Raw genomic sequence first — 19,597 nt, 5'->3', positions numbered from 1 at the left:
CAGACCACCAGAGCGCTGGCTCAGTCCTCTCCATAAGGCCAATGCTGCTACCAGCCGACTCGCGCGAGTCGACGTCTACTCGGTTCAGTCACACCTCAGTAGGTCGCGCTGACATCGGGCAGTACCACCAACTTCGAGATATCGAAGTCTACCTTTCCTCGGCAAGCAACTCGGTAATATTCGGAACCTTTCGGTCTGAAAGCCGAAACTCCCCCCCCCTTTTTTTTTTCTTCAACGCCGCCTTTTTTATTACGAGCCTCGGCCGCCCCAAACTTACTGCACTGCGCGCCGCGATTCGGGACTGACTGCATAGTATCTACATCATCGGGACGCCTCTCCGTTATTTTCTTTTAAGATGTGATCAAACTAGACAAGGGATGATTCCCACAACGGTACTGTTTATGCGTTAGTCAGTCCGTGTAGGTCTAGCCCGAATAGTCATCATAAATATTTAATTAATTTTTTTTAAAATCATGGAAACGTCCGCGACAAACGCGAGATCGCGAACTCGGAACAACCGGGCAGATCCTGGAAGACATCACCCAGTTTGGTGAGTTTTTACTACCGTCACTCCCCGACCATCATCGTGACTAGAAGACATTTTCTGCCTATTTCACCAACTGTCTGTGAGTCAGTTCTGAACCTATGTGTTTCGGATCTGTTCACAGACAGGGTCCAAGTGCCGGACCAGGGACCAAGTACCCGGACCCGGGTACTTTTCCAAGGACCAGATCAGTCTCCACGGGCAGGATGACTAAGGCCCCCCTGACGTCCCGTCAGCTGTTCCACTTCGCCTACCAATCTTCAAAGCGCCAGCCCTTTCAGTTTTTAAAACCTTTTCGGACTAGCATCCAACCACGAAGTTTCTCAGATCAGAAATCCTGAAGCTTCATAAAGACTCTTTAAAATGTTTATTTGTCACGAACTTTATTTAAATGGCGTGAATTGTTCAATAAGGGTCGGCACATTCTTTTATTAATGTGATCTTAAATCCATGTTGTATGTGTTTTCTGTTAATCAAACTATATTATATATCTATATTACATAATGGAAAATAACCAAAAGTAAAATAAAAACAGAGGAACTAATGTCTGGACGAAGTCATTATCTTTCCTTCTGAAACCAAAAGATCCAATGGTCACCCCTAGTCATCAGGAGAGACTGACGAGGCGTAACATAAGTTTACATAACCGTATGGAATCCGAACCTGTTGGTGATCCATGTCATCGTCACATTGTCGCACGGAAAACTGTCGAGTCTACAATTGTTATGTCCGATGTCCGAATTTGTTGAAATATTCTAAATTAGTTGATAGAGCGAAGTAAATGTTTTTCGTTTACTATTTTCATGCTTTTTTTTTTTTTTTTTTTTTCAAACGGGAGCCGGAAACTCAAATGTCGCGAATGTTCTGCTGTTATATGCTGCCAAATATTATATATATTATATTTCAACCAATGTAATCACACCATCGCCTAAACCACGCATGACGTCAGGACATCGCAGTTGTCGATGGGCCTTAACAAACGCGCTTAAATACGTCCGTTATACAACAGCACGGAAACGGAGACGGATCTCCCGGAACATTTCACTGTCTCGTCTGCTGCTTCCACAGTGCACGGAAGGTAACGGATGGCAACCAATGGGATTGCAGTTCAAGGTTACGAAATATTAATCTAATTATAAAAATATGTATTATGCTTCTATATCATAGCGCGGGCAGAATTTGCATATATAATAAAAAATTAATCACAAAGTAATAACAGAACAATAAATATTCTTGTAATTAAAACGATTTTTTTATGTATTTAGAACAAAAACCAAATACTCGGCCTCTGTTGGTCGCTCGTAGCAACGTAAAAGGAAGAGTTCAGCACTGCCGAGCTGATCCGTTACGAACCCGTCTCCGTCTGAGTTCTGTTGTGGAAACTCTGTTCCGTGCGATCCGTCTCCGTTTCCGTACCACACATAACTTAGAAACACACAACTTAAGAACAGTCATAACTTAGAAACTTCGAATAAATCCACGTAACTTAGAAGTCATAACTTAGAAACTTAGAATAAATCCACGTAACTTAGAACTGTCATAAGTTAGAACGATCATAACTTAGAAACACACAAATTAGAACAGGCATAACTTAGAAACTTCGAATAAATCCACGTAACTTAGAACTGTCATAGGTTAGAACGATCATAACACAACTCAGAACAGGCATAACTTAGAAGATTTTATCTTGTGTGTTTCTAAGTTGTGACAGCAATTGCATAACGGGCCTTATCGTGTGTTCCAGGCTGCTCGACGAGTTCGAAGCGCGCAGCGTCCAACACCCTGCTTGGGCCGGGATGCCCTTCTACGACTGAGAACCCCAGAGAGTACGTCACGCACCTTGCCTCCGCCCGATTGCGCATGTCTTTGCAGTCCTCGGTTCCTGTTTTCATCGTGTTCTGAAGCAAAGCTAGGGATACAAGAGAACAAGTGAAAATTATAAACACGCCCTAAAGTTGCGAGAGATGAAAAAAAAGGTCTAGCGTGCTGGTCTCCGTACAATGTTAAAAATTTACGATAGGTAATTTAACGGACTTTTCAACGAAGAATTCACCTCAAATAAATCAAGAATGCTTCGTAATTTCTAATAGCTATATCTTCGTATAAACTACGCCGTATTTTAACTTTTTAACTCTGTAAATGCTTACGTGGAAGAAATAAGTGTTGATTTGTTTTCATAGTAAGTGAACTTTTTACCCTGAAATTTACGAAGATAGATTTTACGACCTTGGATCATTTGTAACCAGCGTTCTTCGTAAATTTAACCGTGCAGTCGAATGGAAACGCGTTGCTCGGGACGATTCAGCCCATTCTAAAAATGGATGATTCTTTTAGAAGAGGCACCGTGGAACATGTGTGAAAAGAGTGAGTTATTAACTTTTTTTTTATGTGTGTGTAAACGTCTTAGTTATCGGTGTACGGCATTCGGTAGGAGTAATTTCGTGCAAAAATGGAACGAAAGTCGATGAACGTAAATGTGACCCACGTGTAGCAACATGAACCCATAAATAGTCACTCACTTTCGTAAACATTGAGGTACACACCAAACTTATTGGTGTGCCAAATGAAACTTTATGATAGTGCAAATACCCTGGAAAATATATGGTAAAACTAGAGTAGTCATGGTAAAAAAGTAATCACAAGTTTTGAAATACCTAAGAAAACTGGCATCACAGTGATTATAATACACATTCTTCTTGCAATTTTTCAACGGTCTCGGTAGCACAGATACTGTGCGGGGACTCTGGGTTCCAATCCCACATACGACATGGATGTGATTTGTGTTGCCCTAATCGTCTCTTTGGCGCTTACCCATAAACCAACAATTACAACAACTACAATTAGGTACACGACTCGGGGTTACATAAAAAAAATTACAACATTATGGGGGATGGGAGGATCGTTGGCTCATGGTGACTTTCAAACTTTCCAGTGTGTCAATAATCTTTGAAAACCTTAAGGGACGTGGTTCAAATCTCGTCACTATAATTTTTTTTTACTTTTTTTATATAATCTAATAATATTTTATAATAATGTTGAATCAGCTCAATAAGGTTAAAGTTTGTTTTTTAGTAATTATTTACAAACTAATTTCAGTCGTTCTTTATTATAATTTTTTTTAATTTTCATTAAATTTTAATTTTTTTTGGAAGAATAGAACAACTTTCAACTCTGTTGCAAAAACATTTTTGCTGTCGATATGTTTAACATGTTGTGGTAAACTATATTACAGGCATATGCCCACATAGTTATAGTTTTTAGCATATTGGCTGGAGTGAGAGGGTATTCTTGGGTCCGGTGTAGTTCTTGTTTTATACAGGATGACCCACTATTTGTTTTCTGTATACGTATATTGTCTTTCGTGAAAATCAATAGTTTTAATAAAATATTGGCAGTAAAAAGGTATAATTTTGGAGTACTTGAAATAATCTTCTACGCGATGATGATGGTTTCTTAAATGAAATTAGTCAAATTGCTTTTTTTTTTATGTAGCTGAAATATTTTATTTTCTTATGTTGTGTCTCCCCAAAGTTCTATACCGTAACACATAAGAAATACAGCGTAGGGCAAGATCAGGTGTTCACCCAGACACATCAGTAGTTTTGATCAATATAGAAAACGCAGCTAAAGGCCGAACAATGTATAGATATACTACTTAAGATTTTCAGAAACAAAAATCTTCAAAAAAATTTCGTTGCAGCATTAAAAACAGATTGTTTTAAAAAGTGGCTTATCTTAGTACACACAGAAAAATATTTTCTCTACTTTAACAAAAGCTTTTTTTGGAAACCAGTTGCCAAAAGGTGCGAAAAATGTTCACCAGGACATTTTTAGACACCTTCTCTGGGTAGGTTCTTGTCACACTGTACTGTATTTACTATACCTATCACTCATTATTTTCACACGCTTTCCACAGAGAAAATCTTTTTAAAAGAAGCATAACGCCAACTCAGCAAGGCCCGGTTACCTGATCAACTGTTCTAGAAATATCATTGTCGCATTTTCTACGTCTATCACTCGACTGGGATTAGGCCTTGCCATTTTGCAAATTCAAAAAATTTAATACTGGTTTCAATAAAACTGTCCTATTTTTTTTGTTCGACATGACATCGGACTTAGCCTAGGCTACTCGTTGAAGTCAACACTTGTAAACTGGCGTGAATATCACGATGTTGTAATCGCCCGCGTTGTTTCCTCGCAGCGCTAACAGACTAGAGCCTGTTGGTAAATATGTGGTTACAACAAGGTAAAGAAGGTCTGGGAGATATGATTTATGCCTTGGCATGCCAAAAATTGTGAAGAATAGTACAAAGTTAGAGTTATAGCAAAAACATGGAAAAAATTCCTAGATGGTGGGGCACTTCACGGTAAACAGTTTGAATGGGTATAGCACTGGAAGGAAAATGCTGCACCTAAGGAGCTCCTTGGATATGTATTCCCTTCTTACCACTCACATTCCCCACCGTCGCACTGACCGTTCATAAGATGTTTCGCCCACACTCACTCTTTTCAAAGTGTTTTATTATAAAATAAAAATATGTATATCTATAAAAAAATTAAACTGTAATTTTGTCTACATGTTTCTAAATTCTACTGAAGCCGTGAGCCCGTGTTTTTTTGCTTTCCCTTTGGGTTTTCCCGTTTCCCATTCATTCCGTCACTGCTCCTTTCTCATCGTAATTGCACCCAGGAGGTGGCCACGTATGCACGATTACATGGTGTGTGAAGCAGTTTTTCTTCTTCAGCCAATTAATGGCAAAAAAAGGGGGGATAATTAAAAAATACAGGTTTGCAAAAAACTTAATATTTAAAATGCTAAAATATGTTTCAGAATTTTATTTATATTAATTTATTTACAAAAAGTTTTTTTTTTTTTCCTGGAGCCAGATTTATTGTACGAAATGCTGAGACACACAACATTCTAAGTGTGTCTTCAATTTCCTCTGTTTCTATAAAAATAACACTGTAATTTCGGAACTCTACTGTGACAGAATCAGTAATAATTATGAACAAACCATAGCCCGCCCAGTATATTCATTGCCATTTATACGTCATCTACATGTCCTGCATACGTACCCACACTTTAAACCCGTATTTTGGTTACACGCTGTACGAACATACACACACAAACATATTACATATGTGGTATATCTGGGTCCACCATCCCTTCTTAACCAATTGCTAGATCCACCTCCTGAGACAAGGACTTCTGAAGTTAGTATTTACCTTAATATTATTGGGTGATCGTTAATTTACATTAAAAAGAAATATATAAATTTTAGAATGTTTTTATTTATGTTTTTAAAACAAAGATACAGAACAAGACTTCACAAAATTTACATAAGGAACTTATGTCACACAGCACACAGTTGTAAAAACAAAGGTGAAATATTTACATAAAACAAAAATTATCAGTGCTCCACTTAAAAAAAAAACACAACACATAATAATGGCAAAACAGTTCATATGTTAAACTTTATAGACACATTAAAGCAAAAGCCTGGTAAATGGAGAATAATTTAAAATCATACGACTGATTTCACAGCAGTTTACTATTTCTTTTGATAGCACTACATCTATTACAACTAAAGGACCTAATGCCTTTAGAAATGTTAACATGCTTCTTTTCAGCACCTAATTTTTTCCACCATTTATTCATCATGTAGTTTATCAATTTTTTTTTGGCTGTAGCCACGGCAGTCATGTTGCAGATGGAGGCGAAGAAAAGCTAGTGAACTATTGTCTGTAAAGGTTGCCTCCTCTCGTAGCTCTCCTGGATTGGTCAGCCTCTGCGACTCAAAAGTTCGCACAGTTGGGCCATCTCCGGGAGAAGCCCACAAACAACTTGGTGTTCACGGGCTGGCATACGACACGCTCACTCCCCGTTTTGTTTCTCGAGCCTCGGGATTATCACGTGAAGAAATCCTGCGGGGCAGAGAGGCAAGCGAATGCGGCTTTCAACAGCAGCGGTACCTGGGCCTGGCAAGGTATTCAAGGGCACGTCCATCAAGACTTCACATTATTCTTGAAGAGTTATTGCTGATATTTTGGTTGTATTTTCTAGGACTTCTCAAGACTTAAAAAGTACAATTTCAAAGGTCAAACTGCATCACATTGATAAAGTTAATATTTTGTGTCTCATATTCAAGTTAAAGCATTCAAAACACTAACGAATATATATATATATTTTTTTCAAAACACTGATACTGTTAAATTTTAAATACAAAATATAGGCAATCTTGGGTACGAAGGAAAAAAATTACATATTTTCAGAGTCCAAAAACAATGAAAAGACTTTAAAGGCCTTGAAACTACACACGGAAACTGAAACATTCCAAAAACTGTAAGAACTCTGTTCTTAGCTCGACTTGCGGCTGTCTGATGGTTGTAAATTCAGGACAGGGAAATGCTATGAAGATATCTCGGCAGCGCCACGGGCTGATTCATTATGTAAACGGCCCACATCCTGCTGTTTCTTTCGAAGGCTTAGGATAAGAGTGGAGTACAACTAGGGGCAGGTATTTTTTGCAGAAAATTCATGCCCATGACCAGTTATTTCTTCCTTGTAACTGGCGGCCATCTGCAAGAGAAGCCTTTGCCTTATTTGACCTGGCCGTACAGAACGCGTTTGCTTCCGCGCTGATTGGCGTTGACAGCAGCAGACATGTACCTAAAGAAACTCGACCAATTCCCACAGACGAGGCTACAGTGTATTAACTCTCAGCTAGTCTCAAAATCTTTTTGAGAAAAATACACGACCCTGAGTATGACTTGTGAGAGAAGTGGTAGTTTTCTAAGAGAAGTAACAAGTCCGAAACACAGCTCTGCCTCTGTACAAACGATACACACAGGCAAAAAATTTCTGAACTTTCTAGGTTTCCGAAAACAATTTCCAGTAAATTTAGACTTAAGTAACCAAATGACGATTTTTTTTGTTACGTTTAGATTTTCTACATTACAATTTGTATTTCATTTAATACCAACTTTGTGATAATATAAATTATTTTACTGATCAAAAGGTAGCACTCCATTTGCCTTTATAAACTCATTATTAATATAATGCACATTTATTTTATAATTTTTACTGAATGGTGTTATACACAGGGCCCAATTCATTAATCACCTAATCATTTCAAACATTACACAATTTTTTTTTACTTCAATCCTGTATTTTATAAAGTCGTGTAACACAGCTTCCACGAACAATATTCTGGTAGGCATAGGCCTACAAGAGAGATGGCTTTAAAAAATACATGGGTTTCTTCTGGATATCCCTGATGGTGAGAAAATTCACTGTTCTTCAAATATTCCCTAAATTTCCTGTTGAGTGGCTACCTTGCATGTTTTCCAGAGCTTTAGCAAGCCTGCGGACAACAGATGGAAACTGACAATCGAGGATTTCAGTGACATAGAAGGGTTCTTACACAGCACCAGATTGGGGCTTCGTTGTGTACTCAACTACCTACTATGTTGTTAAAAGGCAGTGGTTAGCGGTCATTACAACAGCCAATACCCTGTCCTGTGAGGCTGTACCTGATTTTGTCTTTGGACACAGATACACAAACTGCTATACACCACATTCTGAAATGTCAGATTATGTTTAGTCGAGACTATGTTCTTCTCTTCCTGTCAAAAATATTTGCACCCCACAGCATTATCAGAACCACTGCTCTACAAAAATTTGAATAGTTAAGTGTTACATTCCAGAAATGAATAATTCTAAATGCCATAATTGTGTTCTCAAAATCCTCCAGAAAACAATTAGAGTACACAATAGCGGACAAATATTTTTCTTATCCGAAGAATGACAAATAACTCATTTAACATTAACAAACTGATGAATTAAAACAATCAATTTATGACCTAATTTAGAGAAAATAGTTTATATTGAAATTTAAAAGATAAACTTATATGTGATCATCAAAGTTGTATTGCAGCCTTTTCTTTCTTTCTTGAAAATACTAGTTAACGAACTATAACATTGCAGCATTACTAATAATGTTCTGCGTCTAAATTCTTTGGACATTAACATGAAGTAAAAACTTTTAATAAATTACGTACAACATATCATGAAGATAAGCCACATAGATTAATTGGAATAACTTTAACAGCCTCGTGACATTTTTATCTGAGGACTCAGATGAAAATGTATGGAATTTGTGCATGTACAAATAGCATTTTACAATCTTCAAAGTACTATCAGTTTAAAAAAAAATCCCTGCAAAATTCAGATGATGTTTGTAGGGGCTGCGTTGTTTGCGGCAGGCTGGGTTGTTCTGTTCATCATATTTGTCATCTGTGAACATTATACAAAGCCATTTAGATGATGTATCTAAAATCAGTACACAAAAAAAATTAGGTAAAATATATTTTACTAGTGCTACCCAGAGCATATATACTGGTTATTTTGGGAGACCAGCCTCAAACCTCTGAAATAGACAATCTTGCTGTGGCTGCCCCTGTTGTGTGACGTTCAACTTAACATTTTTTTATTTAATTAATCTAGGGTGTCACTACAAGCCACAGGCCAGAAACATTATAGTTTTAACCAAGTGTGTCTTGCATGCTGAAACTTAATTTGAATACTTTAAGGATGATCTGCCCAACTATTTTGGAATGTTTTGCCACAGCTTGCTACATAGCTATCGTATTTAATTTTCTGGCTCATCAGGGCGTAGGAAACTTGTTGACGTCAATATCTGTAGACTAGTGTACTTATTATGACCTCTATAATTGCCAGCGTGAAGGAGCTGTTCATTTACTCTAGGTGGTCTCTGTGAATGAATAATCATCTCTATAACACAGCAAAAAGGCTTTAGAAGACATGATTTAAGACTTGTCATGCCAAAAGTTAGCACTATAGGCCTAATGATTAAAATTAGAAAGCATACACAAAAAAAAAAGATGGCAGTAACTAATCCCATAATCTCCCTTAGCAGAATAAACAATTTTTCAATGTTTGCTTACGACCAAAATACCAACTATATATCATTATTTTAAAATTAATAGTGAATAAAAAAATTAGTGAAAGTTGAGTTTAATGTTAGAAACACCATGAAAGGGCTTCCAATATGCACTACGTACTTATAAAATAACTAAACAGGTTATTAATCTGTGACATTTCTCACAAGATTAACTGAAAAATGTATAAGGATATTACAAATTGAATTTGAAGTCGCTATTTACAACAAGTTTTAAACCATTCCTACTCCCAAATCTGACACTACAAAGTACAAACACTTATTACAACCACACAATTGCTTTTTCTGCAATTTGCAGAAAAATAGTTGCAATGCACTATCATAAAACGCTTACATTTTCTAGTAATTGCCGCCTGAAGAAGTTAGACGTCAGGTTGGAGATTGAGTTGCTGATCTTCTCCCCGTGGCCAACTTTACACTTTATGTACCCGTACAAGTTGGCGCCGTTAAGGACTATGGCGATACACACCAGCAGCTGCGAAACACATGCACATCCGTTAATACGCCACATGGCACCAAAATGCGTTATATCATGGAATTAAGTAGCATTTAACCAAAACTTAATTCAAATTATAAAAAAGTAATCTTTTTATGTTTAAAATTCTACGAATGTCAATTCCTGACAAAAAAAATGGTACCAAACTTCATGTATCAGAAAAGTTTATTTTATTTGTTGCATTGTGCATTTCTTATTGGATAACTTTAAAACCACACATGCTCACTAAATTATTTTTATTATTCTAGATGTATCTGTTCTAGAAAGATTCATTACATATTATTTGATGGTAAAATTGCGCAGCCTATGAATTTGCCAACATTTTGGTGAAGTATTACATAACAAATTTTTATAAAAAATAAAAACAATAACATTGATAACTTCTGGTTTGAAAATGAAATTGGTCTTGAAACTACAAGCATAAAATCTCACTGCTGCTCATCATCTTTAATAACATTGATGTCGACGAGAGGTTATGCATTCATTCATTCATTCATTCATTCTAGAAGTGATTCCATACGTACCAGCCATTTAAGCTTGAGTCCGAAGAGAGCGATCAGGAAGAAAATGGACCACATCAGCGGACAGAGGACCAACGCCAGCCAGAAGATCTGTGCTTCGTACGCATTCACTTTGTTCTGGAGGTCGCCCTGGGAGAAGGGGTCACATGAAACAACTTGACACACGATTTCACAGAACACGTTCACACCTGCAGCACAACATTCGGCTAGAAATAACTCAAGCTGCAGTATTCTATGTACACTCAACACAAAGTTTACATCAGATGATGGAGAAAAAAAATTACAGTGAGCTTAACCTATCGTCACTTAGGAAACAACACTGCCTATGTGACAATTTGCCAATCGCAAACATAACAACACAAAATGCTGTTTTTTGTTTTAGATTTATATATTTAATCAGACGAAAGAGCTCAAAAACATTCTGAGAAGATGCTAAATGCACACGTTTCCATGGAGAAGCAAAAAAAAAATTTAAAAAAAAAATTCACTTAGCCAGTGGTGTTTCGTAAGTGATGATATGTAAAATGTAGTAAAATATTAACTTTTCCCCCTATGATAGTTTTCAATTCCAAACATTTCAGTAAAAATTATGACTCAGTTCAAAACTTGCAAAACTTTTCAAAATTAATAAATTGTAAATTTCAAAGTATACAGACTGTTGGGAAATTGCTTCACATTTTTGTCAAGGAACGAATATCATGAAAGGCAAAGCTTCAAATTAACAGGTGCGAACAAAAATAGTTTGTTTTGGCTTTCCCTGCACCCTATTAAATTTATGCCAAGCAATTTCCAAACATCCCGTAAACTCTTGTTTTATCTATATGGACACAATATTTATTCTATTATCAAAATAATTTTAATCACTAATGGCCAATACATTTACATCACCAAATGCATCTTAAATCACTAACTGAGAATCCCTGAATAGCAAAGTTTGCATTACAAGAGCAAAAATACACTACAAAAAACAGAAGCAAGAAGCTGCACTAAAAATGCTAGGCAAAACTAAAATAGCAACAACAATTAAGCCAAAAAACCAAAAACATTTGCCCCCCCCCCCCCCCCCCCCCTCTCACACTCTCGCTCTCTTTCTATATATATATATATATATATATATATATATATATATATATATATAAAAGTTCCTTAAACCATTAATCGGATTGCGATGCAATTTTGCATACCCGACCGTACAAGGAAAACCATTGTCTAGATAAAATTTTGAAAAAACTAACCCTTTAAGCAGAATTAAAGGTGGTGTGCACGTAGTATATAGTAAATACCAGTAAGGATTATATGACAGTTCCTTTTATCTAGTATCCGAATAATAAGGGTGGTGCACCAGTCGAGAGATATAAAAAGAGATACATACACACACGTGGACAGGGGCGCAACAACTAAATTTCCAAAGAGGGGGGGGGGGGATATACCTTTTAAATAAAGAATCATCGATCCCCCCTGTTGAAGTGGGGGGAGGGGGGAGTCTCCGGGGGTCCTCCCCCGGGAAAACTTGTATTTCAAGGTGGAAAATGGTGCTATTTAAGCAGTTTTATTATCTAAAAATTGATTACACAGCACTTTCTTTGACCCGTTTGCCCCCACTTCAAGGTTTCAGGTAGGGGGGGGGGGCAAAATACCCTTCCCCCCCCTGTTTTTGTGCCCCTGCACATGGATGTGTGTTGCGTGTATGTATGTGTGTGTACCTACTTAACCAAATTACAAAAAAAAATTAAAAGAGGCATTGCAACACATGCTGGGCATTATATAGTAGTATTTATTAAAAAGTACAATTAAACTTTTCAGACATTTTAGGCTTTTATGCAGTCCTGTGGTCACCAACAGCTCACGAACCACATAAGAAATAAAAAATTATTGTCAAAAATAAATATTATTTCATAAGTAACTGGTCCTCTGATTAGTTTCAGAAATGATACAATGAGTAAAATTGGCCATCAATGATGTCGGCTATAATAGCCACTTATTTTACAGATCTTGGATTTTCCTAGTTCTGTTTTAACATGAAAGTGAACCGAATGAATGCGGTCCTAATGCATCGTGGATATCAATGTCATTGGAGACTACGTGTGACGAGACATCAATGGAGCATGGATGGAATGCATGGGTGGAGCAAATTGGTGGACCTTGAGAAAACTCATCGGATCATGTCGATGTGTTGCCTGCCATGTTCCCCACTTGTGAAAAATCTGAGTGTGACCCCACCGGGAATCACACCCAGGTGTCCTTGGCAGTACCTAGGCGATTTATCTGACCTCTCCACTATTGTGTACTCTAGTACATGAAAACCATTAAGTTAGTACCTATCTGATACCGAACATGAGAGGCTAAAATGATACAGGCTTACAGACAGTCATCATGAGAAACTGTATGACACTGTACGGCTTTCAACATTTCCCGATGATTTTTTGACGGCGACAAAAAATAAAATGTGGATCTGCCAACTATGAACTCATTTAATTACTTTTATGTATTTACAAATAATATCATGCATACACATTTAAAGTACACTAAGTCATTAACACTGAAGCCATTAATTTGTAAAATGAAACTGAAAAAAAAACATTAAACCATAAAATATTAAATTAACTTGTGCATGAGCAGTTCGATCTTAATCTGGAGCTAACGCATGCCTGAAATATTTATTTAATGTACTTCAAACCTTTCTTGCTTCAAAAACCCAGTGTGACTTCCCTTCATCGTCAACATAATTCCACCAGCGCAAACCAACCATTAAGCGACCTGCAACAAAAGAAAATTGCAATTATTGGCTGACACACCTGCACAAAACAAATAGCCGCACACACACAAACTGCATGCATTGCAGCTACTCAAACTTCCATAAATGTTTTTTTTTTAATTCATTAGCGTTACATAAAAAAAAAATTTAATCTAGGCTACGTTTATTTTTTGTCTCATTGAAATAATATACAGCATTTTACTACGAACGGTCGTGAAACTAACCTGAAATATTTTTCACAGTCCAAAAATCCATTGACAGCAGCAGAACGACAGTCACAAAACTTGCAATGAAACTGTCGCTGAACCACCCACACAACAGGTAGGCAATAATGGCACCAACCCGAAACGCTATATGAAAAAATGTTACGTACGGGTGCCTGAAATACAAGATCAGGTGACATTTACCAACACAAGAACAAAAATATATATATATATATATTTACATGTACAGCCAAGATAAAAAAAAATTTAAAAAATTAAATATTTTGTTACCAACAGAATCAAAACATGTGAATTATTATAAAAAAAAATCAAATTAAATGCATTCTTTTAAATGAACCTGAGTTTGTAATTAACTATCACATTTTTTATGAAATGTGAATTATGAGGCTTACAGCAAGATTTTTAAACGTAAATGACATTAGAAGTATCAGTTTAGCTAAACAGATTTCTCATCTTACTATTTTAATAAAGACAGAGAAAAGATTCAAAAATTATCACCACAAAGCATTCTGTTTGTGCTGCAAAACATTAAATCATCTAAAAACAGTTTAAACGACATACTTAAATGTTTGCAATGTCTTAATAATTTGAAAGCTGTAATTTAAAAATAATTATGTTGCATGCCTTACCAGGATCAGGGCCGCAACTAGGGGAAGGGGGAAGCGGGGCACGCACCCCAGGCGCAAAGCTGTGGGGGCGCCGAAATTGCTTGCATTGTAATTCCTACTACAACTGGTAACTGGTAAAAAGTTTTTTAACTTGCATGCCAGGAATGTCTAATCTGATTTACAATATAACGTCTCAACAAATTTATTTTAAAATACTCTGAGAAAAATGTTAAGTTCATCATTAACATAAAAAATTGTAAAGGGAGAAGATAGAAAGTTTTAATGCGTCCTCTATACGAATACAGTACAATGTTGTCGGAGAGGGTGGTACCACTGGCTGTGAGGAAGAGCATCCTCTATTTGCTATGATGATATCATCAAAATCTTTGCTGCAAAAAGGTCTCGCAAGTTGAATTTGAATCTTTAAAAAATATTTATGACGACAATTTAAAGAACAAGATTATACGGACTACTTTATGGACATAGTGGGTTCATGCATGGAAGTTACAGTAGCACAGAAACTGTTACATGTAGGTATGGAAAATGCTTAAATAGCACCATTTTTCCGTGGGAGAGCCCCCGGAGCCCCCGCTTTATTGGTGTGGTATGTGCAAAAAAAGAGGGAGGGGGGGGGGGGGGACAGCATGAATCTATTCATGCCCCGGGTGCCAGAGACTCTAGTTGCGGCCCTGACCAGGATTATTACAACTGAATACAACATACTCACTCAAGATTTTTGTTATTTTTCACTTCCTCATCGCCAAATGCTAAGGTGTCATCATCCAGTAAGGGAGCCTGAAAATGAAAAAAAAAAAAATTAGAAATGAAAAAAATCATGAAATTAATAATTTGAACAAAAGCTTTTTTCAGTAAAGTGAAAATATCACATTCAAAGAATGATAATAATTATTATAATCAACCCTAAGCACATGGTGTACAATCCCAATATTATTTTAACAATACGTAAAATTGTGCGGAAGGTTGGTTTAAGTATCTAGTAAATTTAAACACACAGTTTTGGAGGAAAATAAAAAGCTAATTACTAGGGTTTACTTAAGACCATTTGCACTTTTTTTTCCCCGGAAAAGTCGCAAAACTAGAAAATACCAGTTCTTATGGTGTGAATTTATGACTATTAGCAGGGACAAGACAAGATTATATGGTGAATTGCTATAAAACTGAAATTACACTGATAGCATGACAATACACCATATAGGTAACACCGAAGTTAATAGACCATAAGGCAACGAAATACAACTAAAATCATTAAATTAATCAGTATTTTTAATCAAAATTAACTTAACTTCACAAAATGTAATCTTTTAATATAGTTGATTCAATTAATGGTTCATTTAAAGTAGCTTGGCTTCTGGGTTGTAGCCACATCCAAGGTGAACATATCACAGACGTTTCGATTGACTTTGCAGTCGCTATCATCAGTATAGTTACTACCTACTGAGGTTATTACAAGTTCTCCTGCCTTTTTAATACTCTCGCCTGAGAGGGGAGTGTTTCCAGATTGGCTGCATATGTGGGCCAATCACAGCCTTCCGTTCATCTTGTTGGCCTGTTGGTTTGGCCAATCGGAGCTGGGCTCCTGTGATTGGCTGGGGGTTCTGGCAAATAAGTGGCCTCATCACTTCTGATCGGCTGGGTTGTTTGGCCAACCAGAGGCGACCTGTATTCTGTTAGATGCAGAGCTAGGTTTCAATATTTTCTGAAGAGTGTATCCCATATTCTGCTTAATTTGTAGCTATACTCTCTATTTAGGTTTGCTGGGTGTTTTAATATTTTCACTGGTTCTCGAATGTATCTTTACTTGTATTGTAGGATGTTGGCTACGAAATCTATGCTGTGTCTGGTTTCCAAGGATTGTTCTGCTATAGCTCATCGTGGGTTTTCATTTTTATAGTCACTGATATGTCCTTTAACCCTTGTGATTATTCGTCTGCCAGTTTGTCATATATGTACCTTGCCACAAGTGCATGGAATATTGTACACACCAGCTAGGTTTCCTTTATGTCAAAGGAATTGAAAACTCCAGCCGAAAACAATTTTTGTGGTCATCACAGCACCCCTAATATTAAGTTTCTTAGCAATCGTAGAACCAACCTTGCTAAATTTGGTAAAAAGTTCTTATGAAGGAAAAGTTATTACTGGAAGTGACAGAATATAGTGGAGGTGAATTATTATAAAAAAACATTGCGAAGGCTTTAATCCGGCCCATTCAGGACTGTGCTTTCCCCGATTATATGAAAATGTGAAATGTAACCAGCTGGAAAACAGGAAACAGTACTGAAATAAAAAATGAAAGAACGATAAACTCTGAGCAAACTGAAAATGCCAGCAACACAGTAATGGGACCTAGGAGCGAAGGTCAATAGCCGAAATCCACACGAAAAAAAGGTAAATATTTACAATCGCGGTAGATGCCAAAAAAAATGCTAAAAATCCGAAAATACTTTTATTCTATGCTCTTTCACTTCCTCTTTTCAAATCAACCGGCGGAGATAAGAAATTCCAAATACTTTAGGAGATATCGAATTTTTTAATTTCATGATATGTAGAGTCGCGGTAGATGCCAAAAAAAAATGTAAAAAATCCTAAAATACCTTTATCATATGCTCTTCAACTTCCTCTTTTCATTAAAAGCGGCGGAGATAAGAAATTCCAAATAATTTAGGAGATATCGAATTTTTTAATTTTGCAATACAAGACCTGTGGAACCATTCGAGCGGCGCCATTTTGGTTATTTTGCCGTGTGTTCGTGAATACGTGAATCGTGAATGCGTAATTAATAAAATGGTTGATTAGGTCAGGTCAGTTACATTATTAATACTTTCAAACTTAGCCGACATTAAAAATTATTTTGTGAATTAATTTTAATGGATGTTTAGTTTTAAAATATTTATAATGTAACTGACCTGACCAAACAAACCCGGACAGAGGGTGAACAGTAAACTAAAATGGTCGATTAGGTCAGGTCAGTTACATTATAAATACTTTAAAACTAAGGTGATATTAAAAATAATGTGAATTAATTTTAATTATTCTTTAGTTTTAAATTATTTATAATGTAACTGACCTTACCTAACAAACCCGTAACAAAGGATGTACAGTAACAACTCACGTAAATTTTTTTGTTACTTATTACTTGCGCAACAATATCAAAATAACAAATAAGACTTTAAAATTAGAAACGTTAAAAACTCACGTAAGTTGGAGGCGGTAATTAAACACCGTTTTAAACAATAATTGAACTAAATAATCACGTATTAGTTCATTTGAATTCTGGCCTATCACGAACAATCACGTGACATCATTATCCAATAAAAAAAATAGATACTCGTACGTAAACAAGAAACAATGGTGCACGCACGCCACAGGAATGCGCTGGTTTTGTGCTGAAATTTAAAAATTTGATATCTCCTAAAGTATTTGGAATTTCTAATCTCCGCCGCTTTTAATGAAAAGAGGAAGTTGAAGAGCATATAATAAAGGTATTTTCAGATGTTTAGCATTTTTTTTGCATATACCGCGACTCTACATATGATGAAATTAAAAAATTCGATATCTCCTAAAGTATTTGGAATTTCTTACCTCCGCCGGTTGTTTTGAAAAGAGGAAGTGAAAGGGCACAGAATAAAAGTATTTTCAGATTTTTAGCATTTTTTTTGGCATCTACCGCGATTGTAAATATTTACCGAAAAAAATTATAACCATGCCATAAAGATCAAGGTATAAACTTGGGTATGTGATATGGAACTTTTACCTAATTGGTTTTCACTTAGCAAATATGGTGGAAAACAGTCTTGGCACCGGCCGTAACGTACTGACATTAAATATCCATCTTCCTTCAAGAAAATCTCGGCTACACTGTACTCTTAAGGATCTCTGGAGATCTAAAAGATCAAGTTGCAGCTAGTATCAAGTAAACGTCAAGCGGCGATAACAATCAGACCAATCTCTGTTGGAAGTATCGGCTACTTTAAAGCACAATGTCGGTGGCCAATTCACTTCATATGCTACCTAAAGTAACCTATAAACAGTAATTTCACATAAATCTATTGGGATTTAAAAAACACTTTTTTCAGGGTAAATAGTGAAACGTCTTTAATGTTCTAAAACACAACTTTCGTATAATTTTATAAATTTATTTATGGGAAAACCGCAAACCTTACAATTTACCTCTGTACCTCACATATACTTCACTTACCCTAGCTGTCATTTTAGTGTAATTTCGGCTTAAATAATATCACAATCCAAATGAAAGGTTTTCTATTTCGTTATGAAGTAAACAAAAATTTCATAAACAACAGTACGCAGACACTGTTGACAATAGTGGCAAGTAATTTTATCCAGATTATACAATTTTAACACGTCAACAAACGCCGTCTACATTAAAAACAAAATACAGTCATAGAAACACAAAGACTTGGAGATAAAAAGACTGCTTATCGCATTGATTTCTGCTAAGAATTTCTGCTCCATTAGCTGCTATCGACTCATAGAGTAAATAAAATACAAGTATCGAGAAAGTTTTTAAACAAGTTTCCATACAAGAGGCTACTGAAAAAATGTAGATGATGGTGGGACAGTAAAGTGAAATTGGGTAGGAGATTTCCTATAGAAGACAGTGGATGAGGGTAGGTAATGAATGATTAGAAGAAATGAAAACGAACTAAGATGTACTACAGAGCATCGTGTAGCCTTTCCACTTCCCAAACTGATGCATAATACGAGACAATAATTCGCAAACATCCTCAATTGTCTCTTCCCATTTCATTTCCAATGTAATTTACAAAATTTTAACTAAAATATATTGGAACCAGTTTCAAGCAACATGCTGGACACAGTTTATTTATTAATTTATTTATTTACCTAACAGCGATTGGGTTTGGACTTAGTCTGGAATATGACCTGCGATTTAGGTTACGATTATATAACAACAAAATAGTGCTTATTTGCTACCATACCCGAATGTCGTGGAATACTGCCTCTAGTGCACGGATAAGGCATTGTGCTAGTCGGGATCACCACTGCCAAGTATTAACAGTCCCTTGTCGTGCTTTCAGACCACTACTCTATTATTGGAGAGAGCATAAGCTTGTACCTTCAGTCTATCTTGGAATTTTTAACAAGACGAACAGTAAGAGCGATCCCAACGATGTTACTTACAGCTGCCCCACTTTCAAGGCAGTTCAAAATGGAAAAGCCGCTCAGTCTATGGCAGCGACTCATGCCCATGATATTTACATTGTAATGAAGGAGCCTATTGTAGTTTTCAGAAATGCTAAAACTGACAAGTGCGATGTTAAGCCAATTATGATTTTCACTAAAGATGGGAATCCAGATGGAAATACAAGGTACGTTCCAGCAAACAACTTTGCCATTCCCCTGCCTCTGTAGAAGGCCCAGGAAGTACCTGACGGGCGCTATGGGCATGGCGGTGCTGCTGTTGTCCGGAG

General features: G+C 36.4%; 1 protein-coding gene across 2 annotated transcripts; it reads right to left on the bottom strand.

Moving 5' to 3' along the window:
* Window positions 1-5,816: 5,816 nt before the first annotated feature.
* LOC134538365 (uncharacterized Golgi apparatus membrane protein-like protein CG5021) lies at window positions 5,817-18,558 on the bottom strand. 2 transcript variants are annotated; one of them, XM_063379627.1, is made up of 7 exons: window positions 18,346-18,558; window positions 14,857-14,924; window positions 13,522-13,676; window positions 13,220-13,299; window positions 10,546-10,659; window positions 9,860-10,000; window positions 5,817-8,840 (listed from the first exon to the last, which is right to left on the bottom strand). In XM_063379627.1, exons 1-7 carry the CDS (start codon window positions 18,355-18,357, stop codon window positions 8,772-8,774), a joined length of 639 nt encoding a protein of 212 aa, XP_063235697.1. In that variant the 5' UTR covers window positions 18,358-18,558; the 3' UTR covers window positions 5,817-8,771. The 2 variants fall into 2 exon arrangements, with proteins under 2 accessions (XP_063235697.1, XP_063235696.1); XM_063379626.1 differs by having other exon boundaries at window positions 10,546-10,671; window positions 18,346-18,556.
* Between the last annotated feature and the right edge of the window lie 1,039 nt (window positions 18,559-19,597).

This window comes from Bacillus rossius, chromosome 13, assembly GCF_032445375.1.
Source record: "Bacillus rossius redtenbacheri isolate Brsri chromosome 13, Brsri_v3, whole genome shotgun sequence".
Lineage (NCBI taxonomy): Eukaryota > Metazoa > Arthropoda > Insecta > Phasmatodea > Bacillidae > Bacillus > Bacillus rossius.
Note: the sequence above shows the minus strand (reverse complement) of the source record. Positions and strands in the feature narration are given on the sequence as shown.